The 20,519-nt window shown below is 35.6% G+C and overlaps 1 protein-coding gene across 1 annotated transcript in view; it reads left to right on the top strand.

Annotated features, from left to right (window-relative positions):
- Positions 1-16,688, top strand: part of LOC144436484 (uncharacterized) — a 46,426-nt gene extending 29,738 nt beyond the window's left edge. The window contains exons 20-38 of the mRNA XM_078125285.1: positions 2,240-2,348; positions 2,904-3,015; positions 3,566-4,890; positions 5,215-5,326; positions 5,534-5,591; positions 6,187-6,397; positions 6,538-6,679; positions 7,508-7,767; positions 8,369-8,522; positions 8,695-8,960; positions 9,499-9,687; positions 11,324-11,600; positions 11,863-11,918; positions 12,185-12,975; positions 13,272-13,454; positions 13,800-13,937; positions 14,361-14,486; positions 14,924-15,162; positions 16,331-16,688. Of these exons, the coding sequence (XP_077981411.1) occupies positions 2,240-2,348; positions 2,904-3,015; positions 3,566-4,890; positions 5,215-5,326; positions 5,534-5,591; positions 6,187-6,397; positions 6,538-6,679; positions 7,508-7,767; positions 8,369-8,522; positions 8,695-8,960; positions 9,499-9,687; positions 11,324-11,600; positions 11,863-11,918; positions 12,185-12,975; positions 13,272-13,454; positions 13,800-13,937; positions 14,361-14,486; positions 14,924-15,162; positions 16,331-16,495 (4,913 nt within the window). The 3' untranslated portion in view covers positions 16,496-16,688. The remainder of the gene's footprint in view (positions 1-2,239; positions 2,349-2,903; positions 3,016-3,565; positions 4,891-5,214; positions 5,327-5,533; positions 5,592-6,186; positions 6,398-6,537; positions 6,680-7,507; positions 7,768-8,368; positions 8,523-8,694; positions 8,961-9,498; positions 9,688-11,323; positions 11,601-11,862; positions 11,919-12,184; positions 12,976-13,271; positions 13,455-13,799; positions 13,938-14,360; positions 14,487-14,923; positions 15,163-16,330) is intronic.
- Positions 16,689-20,519: the final 3,831 nt, after the last annotated feature.

Below are 20,519 nucleotides of genomic sequence, written 5' to 3'. Positions count from 1 at the left end.
CACTGGGTAAGTCATCGGTTAGTAGTCAACCCACTGGGTAAATCATTAGTTAGTGGTCAACCCACTGGGTAAGTCATCAGTTAGTTGTCAACGCACTGGGTAAGTCATTAGTTAGTGGTCAACCCACTGGGTAAGTCATCAGTTAGTGGTCAACCCACTGGGTAAGTCATCAGCTAGTAGCCAACCCACTGGGTAAGTCATCAGCTAGTAGCCAACCCACTGGGTAAGTCATCAGCTAGTAGCCAACCCACTAGGTAAGTCATCAGTTAGTGGTCAACCCACTAGGTAAGTCATCAGTTAGTAGTCAACCCACTAGGTATTAAAGTCAGTTCACCCATCAGATTGTCAGGTTGAACTATTGAGGTTATCATTTACCAGTCAGAGATCATCAGCTAGAGTTTAAAATGATGTTATTATAGTTTCTATATTTTGAGTGGAGTTTTTATTACTCCTCGAAATAATCCTGGTTGATTGTCCCCTTTAGAGATGAAATAAAATATTGAATTTCATGATGTATTCTCAATTCCGCTTCATGTTGTAAACCATTGCTCATCCACATCACTCCTCCATTTATCTTTATATCTATAGAAAGAGTTTTCTTCAGACTGTCCAGGAAACTTTCCAGTCTCTATCAGGAGTATTCTGATAACTGACAAACCCTGACACTTCCAACCCATTGTAGACTAGAATTATACAGAGTTTTCTTTTTTTTGACCAACTTCAAGTTTTCTAAACCCCAATTCAACATAGGTATCATGTAAGTTGTATGACATGTGGTGGTTGGACTGAATGTTATTGTAAGTGCATGCCATAGTATTCCAGACTGTTACATGACCAATTATAATACTTCTATAGATAAATGTTAATGTAGGAATAACCATAAACCCTCCACCAAAGTTGGTGAAGTTGGTGAAGGGTCTCTGGGATAACATATGAAATGAAATCCTTGTTATAATATTTATGGCTTCATTGATAAGAAAATACTGACGCAAAAACCTTGGACTGAAACTGTGACTTTTAAAACAGTACATGTACTGAATATTACATATGTCTGACACTGAGTTGTTGTGATATCAAGGTTTGTCAGAGAAAAATTCTCAGCACTTCTGTAACTTGTTATCAAATCAAATCAAACAAGAAAATAGAATACAGTAATCTACTTGTATCTATGGAAACATAATGGGTCATACTGTAACAATTCTGGAAAAAACTGTATTGGGGAATTATGATATAGGTATGCACAGTTGGGTCCACTTCACTGCACGGTACTTGATATAAATATGGACTGTTTTACTAATTCTGAAATACATGTGAAAAACAACAGAAAACAATACAATGTTACATTACTTTGTTACCATGCTTTGTTCATCATCAAAAGTTTGCAGAAGTAACAGGTTTTTTTTTATCCCTGATATAATCTAGAACAACATTTTGTAAACAGACCAGTGTTCAAATACTAAAGCATGAATTGTTAGAATATTATATATTTTAGAATGGTGAAACAGTCCATGGACATGTATTTGTATATGTCACAGGATAGGAGTAGAGGGCCATCACAGGTTAAATGAAGGGCAAACATTTTGTATTCACAGTATTAGTGGTCAAGTAAACACACAAAGGGTGGCATACCATACATTCACTGGTACATGAAAATGCTTCCCATAGCAGAGTTGTGGTCATGATATATTGCTAATGCACATACATGTAGACATATGATCACACACACTCATACACATTTGCATGCACACACACATACATGTGTGCATGCATACACAGAGACAGACAAATTTTTAGATACAAACTCACAGACACACAACACATAAACCACTACATAAAATACAACTCTAACAAACTTTGGAAAAATACAAGACTCGTTACCAGACAGACATACATACATACATACATACATGCATGCATGCATGCATGCATGCATACATACATACATACATACATACATACATACATACATACATACATACATACATACATACATACATACATACATACATACATACATACACACACAAACAGGGAGATAAACACAGAGACATACTCCAAGATACAGACACACAACACATACATAACTACAACTTCATATAACTCTACACACAACAGTACTAAACTTGCAAAGAGCTGCAACCAATTCAAGAACACCAGATGTACTCCTCAAGCTCCCATACTAAGAACTAGCCATAGTTTCATTTGATTCACCATTATCATCATTGCAGACATGACTTAGCTCCCCAATCTGCTACAGCAGATGATGACCTGAGTGCAAGTACAAGTTCACTGTCTGTCAGCTCCTTCAATGAAGAAGAATTAAAAGAGTCTACCGCCTCAGAACCAGAGTAAGTTAATGCTATGAGTGTTAAGTTGTAATCTACCGCCTCAGAACCAGAGTAAGTTAATGCTATAAGTGTCTGTTTGTACATGCAGTCATGCAATAGCTAAATTTGCTATCAGTATGGTATTCCTTCCAGTTGTTTACATCAAAAGTGTTTATGAAATGAATCACAGCCTGTATGTAAATCATTGTCTTGTGCTATAGCATCACCAAGCATATCATGTCAGTTGCTTTTCAAATGACTGCACTTCACTTGCCAGGATTGGAAAAAAACAAATGCTACAAATTGTGATTCTTAGTACCTCTGATCGCATTTGCCTCATGCTAGAGGGTCAAATTAGAATAAAGAGGTCAACTTATTCTCATGTGTATCTATAGAAATTCACATGGAGTTATGATGTTGACCAAAAGCAAGTTATTTTTACAACCAAAAAACGTTGTTTCCAAGTTATTTTTATGATGGTACGAAAAATCTATTGTGTGTAGTGAGAATTCCTGAACCATTTTAAAACGTGTGTGTGTGAGTCTTAACAATAATTCTTGTCATTGACATCAACAGAAAAGACATGGACACAATTGAACCAATGCCCAGAAGATGTAGTCATTCAGCAGGCTCTGCTTCTGGTGATGTCAAGAAAATGATCCGAGTTGAACTTCGTAAAATCATGCAGGTAAGTCCATTTGACTTGGGGAATTTTTAAGCTTGGTTTCTTTGTTACTGCTTTTAATGGTACTTGGCAAAATGAAGGTCTACAGAATGATCTCTCAACTTTGACATTCCTCTATTTTAGAATTGATAATAATTAGAGTCACAGATATTCACAAAAGAAGATGACCTTCCTGAAGTGATTGATGGAGGTAATTATTAAAGGGTGCCAAATGTGGACAAGTACAGACCAAAGTTCACTCAGCTCAAAACAAATGAAGTGCGTTATAAAATTTAGTGTGAGATAAGTGAAAAGCAGTGAAGTGTGTGATTTAGTGCCACCAATGGCAAAAAAGGTCTATGTACACATATCATACCGTTCTTAGTATCCAAGGACTGATCTTTTTTTAGCGAGGTATCATTTTGGAGATAACTCGTCCCATCAGTGTAGTAAGGTTGTATCTGCCTGTCTGCACTGACTCGACAAACTGTGTACTTGATTACAGGATTAGTTAGCAATTCTGTGTAACAGTTGTTTTACATAAATCTGTTAATTAATGCTTCATTTGTTGCAGGCTCAACATCAGAATATCTTGCACCTACTGGACAGCAGTGGCACCGTTGACCTTGATAAGCATGGCATTGACCCAAGAACTTTGTCCCAGCAGTCATATATAGATGATTCTGTGTCAGACTCTCCAGTCAGAGACCGATCTAGAAAGAAAACATCAAAGGGAAGTCACTATCATGACAGGGATACCCAGGCAGCACCAATGCAGTCTAATGCTGACACACAGACTGGCCAAACTCTGAAGCTTCTAGGTGAACAGAACATTCCACGAGTCACTGTGTATCCCCCTGATATGGAACCGCCTACCAGAGATGTACCATACTTTGACCACAGTCAGCCATACTATCCTACTGATGTACACCCTATGTCTCAACACTTTATACCTGATGGATACACACCTAGAGATGGATCTTACTCACAACGTTCCTTTCATGAACCCATCCTAGAACACGGCATGCCTTTACTTAGATTGCCACCAGAAGCCCAGGCTCACCTTAGAATGCCAAGAGCTAGACCCTACCTCCCACGGGAAGCTTGGATCACACAGCCTGATGAATCAAAATCAGGGAAAGATTTCTTTAATCGACCTGAACTGAAACGCTATCAAGATGAGGTCCAGGCAAGACAGGAACTGGATAAGTATTCAACAGAGTATGGAAAAGTGCAAGGAAACTTACAGGGAAAGAAATTCTTTTCTGTTGCAGAGGAAAGTCAGCAAACACATGAAAGAGAACATATCAAAGACAGAGAAGAAGAATTGAGAGCTAAGATTACTAAAGCTGCACAGACATCAAAACAACATGAACATGGAGTGCCATTACTAAAACTAGAACCAGGTCATGGCTATGTACCTTCACGTTTGTTCAGTCATTACTACAAAGTCAATGATGAAGAACAGGTCCATTTCCCACCAGTAGATAGCCATACAGATGGCCCCTCAGTACCCAAACCTGACCATCCCCATCAACCAAATGGTCATGGCTTCCCATTGCTGCATATGAATGGTGATTTCCATAAACCAGTCCAAGGTCATGGTGGCAACGGTTACTATGGCATGCCAAAATTAATTCCACCTGAACTTATTATAAACTATGAACAGGAAAAATACCACAAAGAATTATCTAAGTACAGAGGTTTGTACAAACATAATATCCAGAGTACTCATGCAAGAGATTGGCAGTCAAAGTTGGCATTTGGTCCATCCATCGATGTGTCTGATAAGTCTAGGAAAGAATATTATGTGAACCCAGATGACATGGGACCAGTACAGTTACTACATGTTGATATAAATCCATTTGAACCAGAAGGAGATAGGAACAATATCACACGGTAAGTTGTTGACAGTTTCAGACATGAAGAGTAAACATTGTTTTAAAAAACATAAAACATAACAGTTCTTTTATAGGGTAGAAGCTGTACATGCAAAACGAATGTCACAGGCATTGTTAGTTATAGTTCTAATGTGATTATTGTCACCTCAAATGCCTTGTGGTAAATGCATATCTTTGAGAAAAGATTTTTTTTTTAATTTCAACAATACCACAAAAAATAGGTCTTCCATTGATATTTTTGTTCATATTCAACCTGCTATTTATTAAGTTATAGATGCTTTCCTATATACTACTTATTAATTACCATTAACTTTGATATCAGGCGCAGAAGACGAAGACAAAAAGAGAAAGCGGGGAAGTCAGTGAAAATCAATGAAAGTGACAGCAGATCAGAATCAACAAGTAAAGCTAAGAAGACAAAGAGCAAGAAGGAAGTCAGTGAGGTATTGTCACCTTTGACTATTTGAATTGATGGTATAACTTGAAAACTTCGAAATTTGAATTTAAATTATTTAGAAAACCATAATAAGAACTGTTAGCTGTATTGTTAGGCATACATATTTCAGCCCTATAAATTGTGCATTCATTCTGTGTTATTTTGGTAATAAAATATTTATTTGTTGATTCTGTCTGTTCTGCAGGGTGAGGTATCTGAAGAGGAATACCTAGAGGAAGATAAGGGCTATGTCATTCCACAGGGTGAGTGGAAAACAGTATATCATCTACTAAATAACAACATCCGTGTTTTCAGTTTTAAAATAATGAAAACCATACTTCTGTGTGTGACAACAAATAGTCTAGCAAGTCAGCTAGGGAGAAAATAAGCCAAACAATGTTTGAAATGTTGTGAAGTAAACATGTAAGTTAACTGATAGAGTTCAGTAATTCATTGTAAGCTGTTTTGGACAAGTTCATTGATGTCCAACGATCAATGTGAATTTTGGTACATTGTGAATAATTTTGGCATGCACAATTTTTAAAGTGGAAAGACAATTTTTCTCAGCTAAGTAAAACACAAGTCAGTTTGGTCTTAACTGTCTTCATTTGGCTTCAAAATTGTGCACTATTTAATACAACACTCAAGACAACACATGTACATCAAAAATCAACTTCGAGTATCTACTCAGTGCATGGGTGTTTCCCATCCATGTGGTCAAGCGCCCTCAATGTAAAGAATGACATAACTTTTGTTTGCTACATAAGTTTAGATTCAAATCCATACATTCACAGTAGATGATCAGAACAATAAAACACCGTTGCCAGGCATTCATGTAATGTTTTTATTACACTCTAGGTATGTATGACAGTGAGTTACAGGAAAAGAGAGACATATCTATCTATCCTACATCAGCAGAGATCCACCTCAAAGCAGTCAACAACAAAGATGCAAAACCAAGACGACACGATGTCAAACTTGATGTCGCTACTTCCATGGAAACCAATGGTTTAGAAGGCGTCAAGAATGTACGATTTGCAGAACCCACTACACAGGGTAAGAATATCCAGTCAGGCAGGCTTATTTCTGCCTTTTATACACTTGTATTGATTACTGCTATCAATGTGCTTATGATTTTGGATGAGTAAACAGCCTTCATTTAATCATTTCTTGAATGTTTACATTTGATGACTCTACAGGTACTACCAGAGAACAGGCCATATCACAATATGCAGATGCTGCTACTGGTATCTCAGAGGCTGGTCAGATTATTGCTCCAGATATCTTCTTTAATTTACGTTTCAACAAAGCATCAGATCAACCAGAACAGAGTCAGCAACAACCTGCACCAGTAAGTATTTCATCCACAAAGGTTGTTTAAATTTTGACAACCAGATCATGAATGAATTTCATCGTGATTTAAACCTCAAAGAACTTTCAAATTGTAACTTTGAAAAGTACAAAGTGATGAAATGCCAAGTATGGTAATAGTACAAATATACAACTAGTAACAGACAAGTATTTACAAGTGAAACTTGGTACAAACAGGAAAAGTGAACAACTGGATTAATAACTTGACACAGCGTGCTGGACATACAGAGACATATGTATGGTTTGATAAGCAATGTTATAGCTTTTTTACTTGTGCATGAAATACTATGGAACTTGAATTTCATCTGTAAATGTGAACTATTGTGTAAAGTGGCCGTAAACCGTTCTTATCAATTGATGGAATGTAATACTTGTCGCAGTACTTCCACCATGCTGTGCCACATGTTATTAATCCAATTCACTTACTTTTCTTGTTTGTAACAAATTCTGCTTGTAAATGCTTTGCCTGTCGTTGTTTGTATGCTACTAGGTAGACTCTAAGATTTCTCGGTATGTCATTCAAGTACTATAACACAAAATTACATATTGAATTTGATGGATGTCAAAATCATACAAGTACAACAGTGCTATGTTTGTAGGTCAGTCTGTCAACTTTTTATGATTTGGGAAAATATCTGAAAAAAAAATATTTAAAACTGTAAACCTGATGCCCATTTTAGTAGTACTGATAAAATAGTGCATAGTATTTGTAGAACCAAATGGTTATGTTCATACTCAAAAAAAATTGTTTTTAAACTGTATAAATAGTTATTTTTCATTGAGATTACGCTCTGATCTTCTATTGCAGGATTCGGGCAGGGCCTACATCAATGTTGTTGATATTGATACCAGTGTATTGAACAGTATTCCAAAGAAAGAAGAGAAAGTCAAAATCAAGGCACCCTCACAGACTCAGAAAACAACTGATGAGGTAGAACCCAGTATACCAGAACTACATTACAATGCATTGAGAGATAGAGATGTACCATCCACTATGTCCCCTATACCAGGTCAAGGACCAGATAGTTTAACTGTGTCTATACTAGATGGTGGTATGAGAGCTGACAGGTAAATCAATATAAGTATTACAAATACCTATAATACTGTCTGTTCTGAAGGTGTGATGTGGAAAGATATCTAGAAAAGTGATCACTTTTGCAGTTTTTTTGCATACATATGTGTGATGTAGAATATGTATTAATACTACAGTTAATATGTCATTGTTCTGAATGTTAATGACCAGTTTTCAGTATACTGAACTAATGTACATTTGTGGCATGACAATATGGTGATAAAGATGCTCAAGTTTGTTTGACCAGATGATGGAGAAGCTGTTTCCATTGGGTTAACTTTATTAACAGAAGGCATTGATTTGACTCATTGAAAGTTAATAAATTGAAGAATGAAATAATCAAATATACTATACTCAAGTTTACTCTGTCCAGAATGCTACACTGTTTAAAAAAGATTACTCATTGATACATTGTATCACTTTGATTGTCGATACATTGTATCACTTTGATCATTGATACATTGTTTCACATTGTTGATACATACCATGACATTGATAATTAATATACCGTATCACAATGATGCATTGTTTCTGGCCAATCATAGATACATTGTTCTCACATTGATCACTGATCGCTTTTCTTTGTTATTCTGACAGAGTTGACATGTTGCCAAGGGTAAGAATGAGTCAAGTTGAGAGAGACAGATCCAAACATAAGATGTCAGAGAAACTTATAGAAATGAATGACCAGCTGAATGCTATAGACACAATGGCAAGAAATATGGAGAGAGAATTCAAAGATACCAAGGTGGTGAGTGGAACATAAAATTTCTTAGTTTGTAGATGGCTGTTTGGACCTATGTCCAGGGATGTAGCTAAGAAACGGTGCTTGGTAAAGGGGAGGAGAGTGACTGAGTGGGTGGGTATGGGAGGGGGTTTGTCCCCTATGACACTTATGTGTATTTATGGTATTCTTCTTATAGTTACTTCACACGGTGGATAGAATGACAGATGCCATTGTACCAGAGGGAGATGAGAGACCAAGGACCTACTATTCATCAAGAGAAAGTCCTCCAGCAGCTGGTGGTACTGCCGAAGATAGGAGAACTAGTCCGGTACCTGATGCCAGAGATATGGGAGATGTTGACATTACGGCAAGACCTACGAAACGAGAATCAGGGGAAGAGTTCACACCAGATGATAGCTTGGAAGTTAAAAAAGGCAAAGTAAAAAGACCAGTGTCTGGAAGGTATGTGACTTGAATTGTGTGTATGTTGAGTTAAGCTTGTCATGATGTCATGTACACATTGTAACAGCTGCAATGCTCCTAATGCTTGTAAACCTTCGTGTGTTTGATAGCCAACTCTCTGTCCTGAATGAATATACTAAGTAGTGATGTGTGTTTGATTTTGATTGATATGATCGAAGATGTAAGTAACAATAGGAAAGCTGGTAGTTATCCTATAGAAAGAGTGTTTGCTCTGTTCTTCTAGTTCTTTGTAACAGTACACACTAATAACCTCAAGTTTCTCTATGTCTGACAAAGTCAGCTGCTCACTAAAATAAAATGTTTTGAAGTTTATCTTTACTAAAAATCATCTGGAAAATCATAACAGAATTTTTGTAAAGCTTAAGTATTATCATTTGCAAATTTGCTTCTCACATCTGATTCTCAATTTAACTCTGATACTTTGGGTGTTGGTATCACGACTAGATTATATACTAGTACATGTATTTGGTGCTGGTATCACATGAACACTTTTTCATTTTGCTGGTCAATGGTGTAGACTACCAGAGCATGGAGATGGGTCACCTCGTGTCACAGATCGCAAAGCAGAAAATTTATTGCACATTTCCGGATTGAGTGGTGTAAGTGATATTATAGCAGAAGTGATTGCTGAGGGTGACGTTGATACAAGTGAACTTGGTATCACTGAGCAACAGAAAGAAGCAGCAAAGCAGCACATGCAAGACAGGTTGGTGGTGTTGATGTCATGGAATGTCTGTTTGTTTGTTTGTTCAGTACTATTGTGGACTGTTCTATGCTTGGCTTGTATCAACTTCTTGTTTTACTATGCTAACCACAAGGTTTTGCTTGGTTGCTCTCTGCTACACACTTCCTGTATAACCCATAACTAACAAAATATGCTTACCATTGCATGTGTGTGTATGTGTGTGTGCTTGTTTTGTGTGTCAAGTTTTTATATGTAAATTATTAAAACACACACAAGCAAAGAAACGACGATATTTAAAAAAAAGAAAGAAACTAGGAGCAAAATGGGAACATAATAATTTTGCATTGTGTGTTCTCATTTGTTTTGTATTATTATTATTATTATTATTATTATAGACTTTAATTTGGACAGCGACGTCCATATAAATATATGTTACAGAAAAGCTACATGACTGATGTTCTTAAATATAAGAATCTTAACATATAAATTAAACAAAAAGTAACCTGTCCCATAATTCCACCATATGGGATCTGAAATACAGTAAATCACATGTACATCTAATTATGCTGTTACAACTTACTGAAAGTCGTCTTCTCAAACTGAACACATGCTTTCTCATCAGGGCATCAAACGTATACATATGATAGTTATGTTATTTAGTGTACATTATACACATTTAAAAACACTCTGTAAATATGTACATCAATATGGTAGTCAAATTTGTAAGTTTTAAAAGTGATTAGTATAATAGGTAATGATCAGAGGTATTCTGCACATGCTTAGATGATGATACAGCTGTTCACAATTTGTTGTGTTGTGTCTTACATTTATGCAGATAAAACATGTTTTGTCTTTGTTGCAGTGTGACATATTGTGTCTTTATTATGGTGTATCATGCTTTGTCTTGTTTTGTTTAAAGACAGTATCAGATTTTGTCTTGTTTTATCAACAATATGTAATGTTTTATCTTGTTTTGTTTACTATGTGTCATGTTTTATGTTTGTTGAAATTGTTTACAATGTGTTTTGTTTACATGTTTACATGCTTTTTCTTGCCTTGTTTACAAAAACAATACTTCATGTTTTTTCTTGCTTTGTTTACAAAAACATACTTCATATTTTGTCTTGCTTTGTTTACAAACAATACTTCATGTTTTGTCTTGCCTTGTTTACAAAAACAATACTTCATGTTTTGTCTTGCTTTGTTTACAGACAATACTTCATGATTTGTCTTGCTTTGTTTACAAAAACAATACTTCATGTTTTGTCTTGCTTTGTTTACAAAAACAATACATTGTAAATATGTTTTGTCTTGCTTTGTTTACAGACAATACTTCATGATTTGTCTTGCTTTGTTTACAAAAACAATACTTCATGTTTTGTCTTGCTTTGTTTACAAAAACAATACTTCATGTTTTGTCTTGCTTTGTTTACAAAAACAATACTTCATGTTTTGTCTTGCTTTGTTTACAGACAATACTTCATGATTTGTCTTGCTTTGTTTACAAAAACAATACTTCATGTTTTGTCTTGCTTTGTTTACAAAAACAATACTTCATGTTTTGTCTTGCTTTGTTCACAAAAACAACACTTCATGTTTGTTTGTTTTTGCTTTGTTTCTAGACAATACTTAATGTTTTGTTTTATCTTGTTTACAGACAAGAGGAGGAACTATGGGAATACACTAGACTGAGTAATGAAGAACTAAGAAACATCTTTTATCCATCATCTAAGAAAAGCAAAGAGGAGGAAGAAGAGGCTGTATTTGCTTCCTTACAACCCAGCAGACGATCCATGGAAGAAAGAGAAGAACTCCATAAATGGATGTCCAAGAGAAAAACCAAACAAATGGAAGACTATAAGAGTAAAATACAAGAGCTAAGACAGTCTGAAAGAGAACCTTACCAACCCCCAAAAGAAGATGACTTCAATAAGGTACTTGTAACACTTACCCCTAAAGCATGTACTTGATTTACCACAATCAGTTATAGCATTCCTATCAAGTGTAAACGCTTAGAAGGTCAACTAATCTAAAAGTCAAAGAAATGTTAAGGTTTGAACCCAATAATAATTGTATATTATTAAAGCACAGAGTGGACATTGTTGTCATTGGCATTAGTGTACATAACTATTTTCTGTTTCTGATCACAATATAGTATGACTACAACTCATACGTTCTCCATGTCTCCTTTTTCAGCCAACAACTTGGAAAGAGATGAAGAAAGCTGATGACAGTCGCAGTAGTCTAAAGAGGTACATGATTTGAGTTTATCAAACATCTATACTATTTACATTGTCAACAACTTGGGAGATAGATATGCACTTTGACCTTTGACTTTCACCCCATATTCAAGGTCAAATAGCATATTTGTCAATAAATTATGAAATTTTGTATGTAGTAACACCATTCAAATTTGCACAATAACTTACAGCATACCACTTATGGGACTCTCTCTCCAATGAAGGCTTGTATCTTCTGCTTGACTAAATATTAAAATGACTGTCTTTTTTGTGTATAGGACAAGAGAAGGTGATAATGTTCAGGAAAGAATCAAAGAAGCATACAAGTTGATGGGTGATATAGTATCGGATAAACCAGAGTTACCTAGGCAACCAGCACCAGTCTCCACAGCAAGGAGCCAACGCAGTCATGGCACAACCAGTGTAAGAACGAAAGGTAAACCTAAGGACGCTGAAAGGGAGAAAGTACAGAAAGCTAGAAGTCTACTGTATAGTGAAGCTGCTAGATTGGCAGATGAAAAGAAACATCATTCACTACACAGAGGGTTTGCTGAAGATGACAGAACTATAGTTAGACCAGAGGAATACCTCAGTATCCGGGACAGCTTTGAGAGGGATAGACAGCATGGAATTCCAAGATCTACATACAGGATTGGTGATCAGAGACCAGTCGGAAGACATCCCTATCTACCGGAAAGAAGTGGAGAAATAAAACGATCCACAGATACGGATTCTACTGGAATAGCAACTGCTTACACTAGACAACTTGAGAAACAATTAGCTTTAGAAATAGATAAGTCAGCCACTTTGGAAAGGATAACAGAAAGGTCGGAAAACAAGGAAAATGAACCAGTGGAAAAGAAGGAAAGGCTAATGAAAGAAGAGGTGTATGAATACAAACCAAAGCCATATACACAAATTGTGAAGGTACAGAGACCAGAATTAACAAGGAAAGCACAGAAGTCACCCAGGGCTGTTAAAACATATTCTGAAAGATTAGCAGACATGAAAATGACTTCACCACCAAGAAAAACATCAGAGTCTTTGAAATCTAAAGAAAGACTGTATGGTAAGTATATTGCTTGCTGTTATTAAAGGGAAATACCACTCCAGGAAATAATGCTATAATTTTCATAAACTATGGGTTCTGGAGAGTCATTTCATAATTTTACATCACCTACAATTACTTGTGATTTCATAGAAACACCATGTTGATCTTGTGCTTTCATTATAGGGTATCTTTGCTGTTTGACATTGGATGATGGGAGTCAGGAGAAATAATATATTTGTCGTTACACAATGAATGTTCATGAGAGATATTTTACACTGAAGGGAATAATCATTGAGGAATTATTTTGTTGACAGGTACAAAGAGAATACCAGGTACACCAAAGACATCAACTCCGTCATCCACCAGAGTTGTCAAAACTTATACAGAGAGATTGGCTGAGATGAAACAGGATGGAGAAGCAGTTACTAAGCAATACAGACAACAACATCGTGCTGCAAGAAGACAACAACAACAACAACAACGAGCTGTAAACACAGGTAAATGTCATGAATGACAGATAGGTAATGAAAGTGTGATACATCTCATCAGTGGTACTTCCTGTTTTGAAAGGGTGGATTGAAGGAAGAGTTGGTTCTGTTCATACACAACAGATGCCCTGAATTGCAAAGTTAGTTATGTACTAGAAGATTTATGTATGTTTGTCAAATCTTTCAGGTAGCATTATTAAGCATATAGAAATCCTGTTGAAGTTGACTTCAAATTGTTTAATCTTTTGAAAAGAATGACAGATTATAACTCCCGTCTCCCATACCATTTATGATGATATTGAACAGTGTGTTATCAAATTGACCAAATTATTTAAAACATTTGATTCATTTTAGCGACTATGCCCATTGAGATAGATAGAATGAGTCAGCTGACAGCTAGAGGAATGAAATCTGAAGGTACTCCACGTAGTAGTGTACCATATACTGAAAGACTCCAGGAACTTTCCAATGCTGGTATCTACAGAGGTAGAGGTAAGGATGTATTCACCTATAGAGAGGTATGGAGACAGAATGACTGACACAGGTTCAGAGACAGACAGAGCGACAGACAGAGATAGATAGATAGATAGATAGATAGATAGATAGATAGATAGATAGATAGATAGATAGATAGATAGATAGAATGATTGGTTGGTTGGTTGGGTGATTGGGTGATTGATTGATTGATTAGAAAGATTGATTGATTGATTGATTGATTGATTGATTATGCTACTTGAAGGTTGACATGTCAGGTCCACTTTTTATACTTTGGTGACATTGACAGATGTCTTGTGGACATAGAAATTCACATATTGTTATCGAAAAGAAGAAAGAGTGTCCCGGACAAAAAAACATAGTTACCGATGAAGCATATTGCAAACTTGACATTTGATAATGTTGATGTTTGTGTTACAGAAGGAAGAGTGAGTCCTACACCAGCTGTAGGTGTACATTACAAGGAGAGAAGTAAATCACCATCTACGTATGTAGACAGGTTACAAACCTCTAAAGGACCATCTGTCAGACATAAGACTGCATATGGTAAGATAGATGTATAACAGTTATGTACAATCATCATGTACTGTCTACATGTATATAGCAAATATCACCGTACACATTCATCATTGTATCAAAACTATCAAAAGATCGTATTTTTTGTAAGGTGTGTTTTTGAATATAGATGTTAGAGGCTGATTGAAAAAATGCATTATTTTTCAATTAATATAGTCTGAACTCTATTAGAGTAATGCAGTGAATTCTGTTATAACAAACACTAGTTTGCTCTACTACATGAACTAGTAATTCAGACACTTTGCTATAATGAACTCCTCAACAAACCCTTTCATTCATACTACACAATTTCTCTTCTTCCACTTTTGATTGAGACACAGACATGTTTCGAACAAATCACCCTTTCATGTTTACATCTTCCCATGTAATGTGTACAGTTGTTCAAACTTGACATCTTAATCTTACAGTTGGACCCCCTAGGACATTCTTAAGGTCACCCACAAGTCAGCTTGGACCCCCTAGCAGGTCATTTATAAAATCACCTACGAGACAAAGTCAGAGACTCCGTCCATATGCAGATCCATATCGACCAATGACAGCAGAGGATATTCTTGATGAAGTGTCTGAAATTAGTGCAGAGAGTCAGTGGACAGTACCAGACGAAATCAGACAACTTCTAGGCAAAGATGACACTGCATTTACAGCTGTGAGTTACACTTCTGTCTTTATAATTGCTAGAACAGAAAAAGACATGTATATTTGGATTAACTATAAATTTTTTTTTCTTTTAAAAAAAAATGTTTGTGCTGGTAATTGCTCCCAGCGATTTTCAGTTATGCAGACAAATACACACAATCAGATATAATGTTACAGAGATCCATTCAGGTTTTTGGACTATGTGCCAGGCCTATGTTGCACACTCTATATCACGTTGCTGTGGAACTGTCAAGACTTTCCCAGTCGGTCCACAGGCTATCCTGAAGTCACCCAGGCCCCACCCGACTATAGATTTTACTTGTGGCAGTTTAGACTAAAACTTTGGTGTATCGATCTTGTTTTGTCACTTCTGCATATTAATATCCATTATTGGTACATGGTGGAAATGTTGAAGAGTTGACATTTCATTGTTAAGACAGTTGAATGTCACTATAAATCTAGATGCAACAGTTACTCATTTCCTACTGTGATGCTGCTGCCAGATTCATATGAATGAGACCTGGTGATCCTTTTAACAGTGTGAAAGCTCGTCAGGGTTTTTGGAAACCTTTGAGTTGAGTTGTATCGATACAATCCATTTCATTTGTGCTGTATACATATGAAAAACATTACCTGGTTGTTACCAAACGACTTGTTGCTTCTAGTATAGAGGCTGAATTGTAGGCATGGTTGTCACCATGTTCAAATTAATTTTATTGTCTTTGAGTATTTGTAAGATAGAATACACCCTAGGGACAAATATTCTTGAAAATCAAAGTTATTCACTTCTTTTCAAACTTTGCCATATGAAAGCTTGTTCCTGGTCCTGCTGAAAATAATGAAAGAAATTTGCGAGTTCACTGTCTCAATTTTAAAGAAATCACCAATTTTCCATTTTCCCATAGAGTTATTACATTATTCGATGACCATATTAGATTCTGAATTGGCAAATTTGATATCATTTTGACCTCTATTTCAAAATTTGGATGGTGACCCAAGATTTTTTTATTGATTTTAACAAAGAATTGGCGGGAGTTTTTTTAACTTAATTTCTGATGCGTATTTTACATTAAAATAAAATTTTGTCGTAGCTAGAAAAGTGTTGAAGCTCTCGGTATCTATGTGTATGTTCCAACTGATGGTGATAATTATTATTTTTTTTTTTTTTTCATTTATAGGCATCAGAATACTCTGGTATGAGTTTGGATTACATTGATGGTGACGACTACACTTCAGCTGTGGATATTAGACAACTTGAAGAGATTGCATCAGTTGGTAGTGAGAGTATCATCAGTGATATTGACTGGTCAGCTATTGAAAAGATGGTAGCTGATGTCAAGTAAAACAATAAAATAGAATGATGGCAGTTTAAAAACCAAAATACACTACCTGGAAATGATTTCAATTTTATGACAGAGAATTCTGTTGTCAGAAAATGGTCACATAATGATGATGACTGAAAAGTATACAAAAAAAGATGATAAAATAACCAAGAATTTGTGTAAATTACAGTTCAAAACATATGTCCAAAAACATGATGCAAAGACATGCGCAGATAAACAGTCTCGCACACACACACACACACACACACACACACACACACACACACACACACACACACACACACACACACACACACACACACACCCACACTCACATGCATGTCAGTCAGAAACATCCTTATATAAATAGAACACCATGTTCAGATGCACATGAACATAAAAACAATACTTGCATGGATAGACATGCAACATGTTCACTCACACACACACACACACTCACACTTGCTCATGCACTCACACACACACTCACTCACTCTCATTCCCACCATACACAAACACACACACACACACACACACTGTCATTAGCACAGTGAACACACAAGACAGTGTTCAAATGTTTACTTATCTTTACTAGAGGCTACAAAGTTATCAAGAGATTTAATCTGGTGCTTCCATACATGGTTTACTATTGATAGCCACACAGTAGTAGATGTTGGTGACTAGCCAGTCTAATACCTTGAGTTTTAAATATTATACTATGGCAACTTTAAGTTGGTAAAAATAGTTCATATGTCACTTGAAATGTACAAAAGATGTGTATTGATAATTGTTCTTGTAATTACCATATCTGATATGTAATATTCATATTTTTGTCCAGATTTAGTATACATCTGATGACAGTCCCATTGTCAGATAAAGGAACTAAGTGATCAAAAACTAATCATTGATTTCAATGTAGTGGAAAGATGTCTTAAGACATTTAAATGAGTAGGAAATGGTTAGTGTTCTTGATAGAAGTCTTACTTAAACCTCAGCATGGGTAAATGGTATTTCTATACTGGGTTTAAACCATAAGATATGTCATGTTGTTCAGCCCTATCAGACTTCTAAACCACTGTAAGATACGTCGTGTTGTTTAGCCCTATCAGACTTCTAAACCACTGTAAGATATGTTGTGTTGTTCAGCCCTATCAGGCCTCTAAACCACTGTAAGATACGTCGTGTTGTTCAGCCCTATCAGGCCTCTAAACCACTGTAAGATACGTTGTGTTGTTCAGCCCTATCAGGCCACTAAACCACTGTAAGATATGTTGTGTTGTTTAGCCCTATCAGGCCTCTAAACCACTGTAAGATACGTTGTGTTGTTTAGCCCTATCAGGCCTCTAAACCACTGTAAGATATGTTGTGTTGTTCAGCCCTATCAGGCCTCTAAACCACTGTAAGACATGTTATGTTGTTCAGCCCTATCAGGCCTCTAAACCACTGTAAGATATGTTGTGTTGTTTAGCCCTATCAGGCCTCTAAACCACTGTAAGATATGTTGTGTTGTTTAGCCCTATCAGGCCTCGAAACCACTGTAAGATAATTTGTGTTGTTTAGCCCTATCAGACTTCTAAACCACTGTAAGATACGTTGTGTAGTTCAGTCCTATCAGACCAGTGTAAGAAGATATGTTGTGTTGTTTAGCCCTATCAGACTTCTAAACTACTGACAGCATGGCATGAATGTCGTCGTATCTTATAATCTATACTGGGCATTACTATGTGCAGTATTTATATATCCGCACAAAATAGCTACAGATTCCAAATATTCAGACACAATTTGTCAAGTTTAGTTTTGATCATAACAACTACCTGCTTTGACTTCTTAAATTCATAAACTCTAGGAATAATTTATGACTGTCAAAAATATGAAATTAATATTTAATATGTTAATATACACATATATATATACCATTATTATATCCTTCATCTCCATGTATTGTATGTAATCTAGAATTTTTGTAGTCAGGGTTTTGCATATTTGCTAGGGTATACTACAACACATTGAGTAACAGATGGTGCTATAGATTTTTCCATTGGACATATTCAACACAAACCATTGAATATCTTCAATAACATATGTACACATTTTATTTAGAAAATACTTTATACTGTGTAACCCCATTCAGACAATATTCACCTATACTACTGTATGTAATGTTAAGAATGACTTAAATTCGTTAGAAGCATTCTATAAACACAACTACAAGTTACTAGTATGTAAGTTTTATCAAATATTTGTACACTTTCGTTGTATGTTCTAGTTTAGACGCTATCCATGACTTCCAATCTCAAGATCTCTCTTCCTCCTGACGAGATTCAAAACCACAGATAGTCTCTAGGCTATGTATGTTCATAATACTGTGTTTTTTTTTGCAGTATACTGATAATATGCAAATTAATGTGTACTGATAGTCAAGTAAGGACAAGACAATTTTTTTTTTTTATCAATTCACAGTACTTTGTAGAGTGAAACATAATCTAGAGTAGATGTATTGTATTGTATGTATATTTGGTTAGTATTTAGCAACACATATTTCAAATCAAACTACTAGTATTCTCAACTCAAAAGTTACAGTCTTTTTTTTTTCAATTCAAGCAATGCAAATTGGTGCCAAAAAGATGCAAATAATTGTTTATTTTCAGTCGGCTATTAGAATAATTTGTTTGTCCATATATTGTTTTTTGAACTAATACTAGACAATTGCCTACTTTAGTCAGCACCATCAGACATTACTGAAACTATGTAGATTACACACATACGGTATATATATATTTATCTTTAATACTACAGTATGTGTGGATAGGGACAACACTTCAGACATGCCAACTGATTATAAATGTTAGTAAATATTTAGTTATTGTAACACATTGTTATGACCGAAGTCATTGATAAATACATATACTTAACCCTTTAATGACTTGGTTTCTGTAACTCTACACGTAATTACACCCTAAATATAGGGTATCAGGCTTTAATGACTTGGTTTCTGTAACTCTGTAATTACACCCTAAATATAGGATATCAGGCTTTAATGACTTGGTTTCTGTAACTCTGTAATTACACCATAAATATAGGATGTCAGCCTTTAATGACTTGGTTTCTGTAACTCTACACGTAATTACACCCTATATATAGGATATCAGGCTTTAATGACTTGGTTTCTGTAACTCTGTAATTACACCATAAATATAGGGTGTCGGCCTTTAATGACTTGGTTTCTGTAACTCTACACGTAATTACACCCTATATATAGGATATCAGGCTTTAATGACTTGGTTTCTGTAACTCTGTAATTACACCATAAATATAGGGTGTCGGCCTTTAATGACTTGGTTTCTGTAACTCTACACGTAATTACACCCTATATATAGGATATCAGGCTTTAATGACTTGGTTTCTGTAACTCTATGTAATTACACCCTAAACATAGGGTATCAGGCTTTAATGACTTGGTTTCTGTAACTCTATGTAATTAGACCCTAAACATAGGGTGTCGGCCTTTAATGACTGGTTTTTGTAACTCTACGTAATAACACCTATAGGGTGTCAGGCTTTAATGATTTGTTTATGTAACTCTATGTAATTACACCCTATATATAGGGTGTCAGGCTTTAATGACTTGGTTTCTGTAACTCTATGTAATTACACCCTAAACATAGAGTGTCGGCCTTTAATGACTGGTTTTTGTAACTCTACTTAATAACACCTATAGGGTGTCAGGCTTTAATGACTTGGTTTCTGTAACTCTATGTAATGACACCCTATATATAGGGTGTAAGGCTTTAATGACTTGGTTTCTGTAACTCTATGTAATGACACCCTATATATAGGGTGTCAGGCTTTGAAGGGTTTAACCATTAATACTGGTATAAATGCATGCACAAGTTCTTTTTACTTATACCAGTCTAGTTTATGACTTGAGTGGTACAAGGTAACAATGTCATACAATTAGTTGCTCATTTCATTTGTAAATAGTCTGCATGTTAAGATTTGACCTTTAATTAATCTACCCATATTGTATTAAAAATATAAATATGTT

The sequence above is a fragment of the Glandiceps talaboti genome, chromosome 6 (assembly GCF_964340395.1).
Source record: "Glandiceps talaboti chromosome 6, keGlaTala1.1, whole genome shotgun sequence".
Classification (NCBI taxonomy): domain Eukaryota; kingdom Metazoa; phylum Hemichordata; class Enteropneusta; family Spengelidae; genus Glandiceps; species Glandiceps talaboti.
This window is presented reverse-complemented; position numbering and strand designations above follow the sequence as displayed.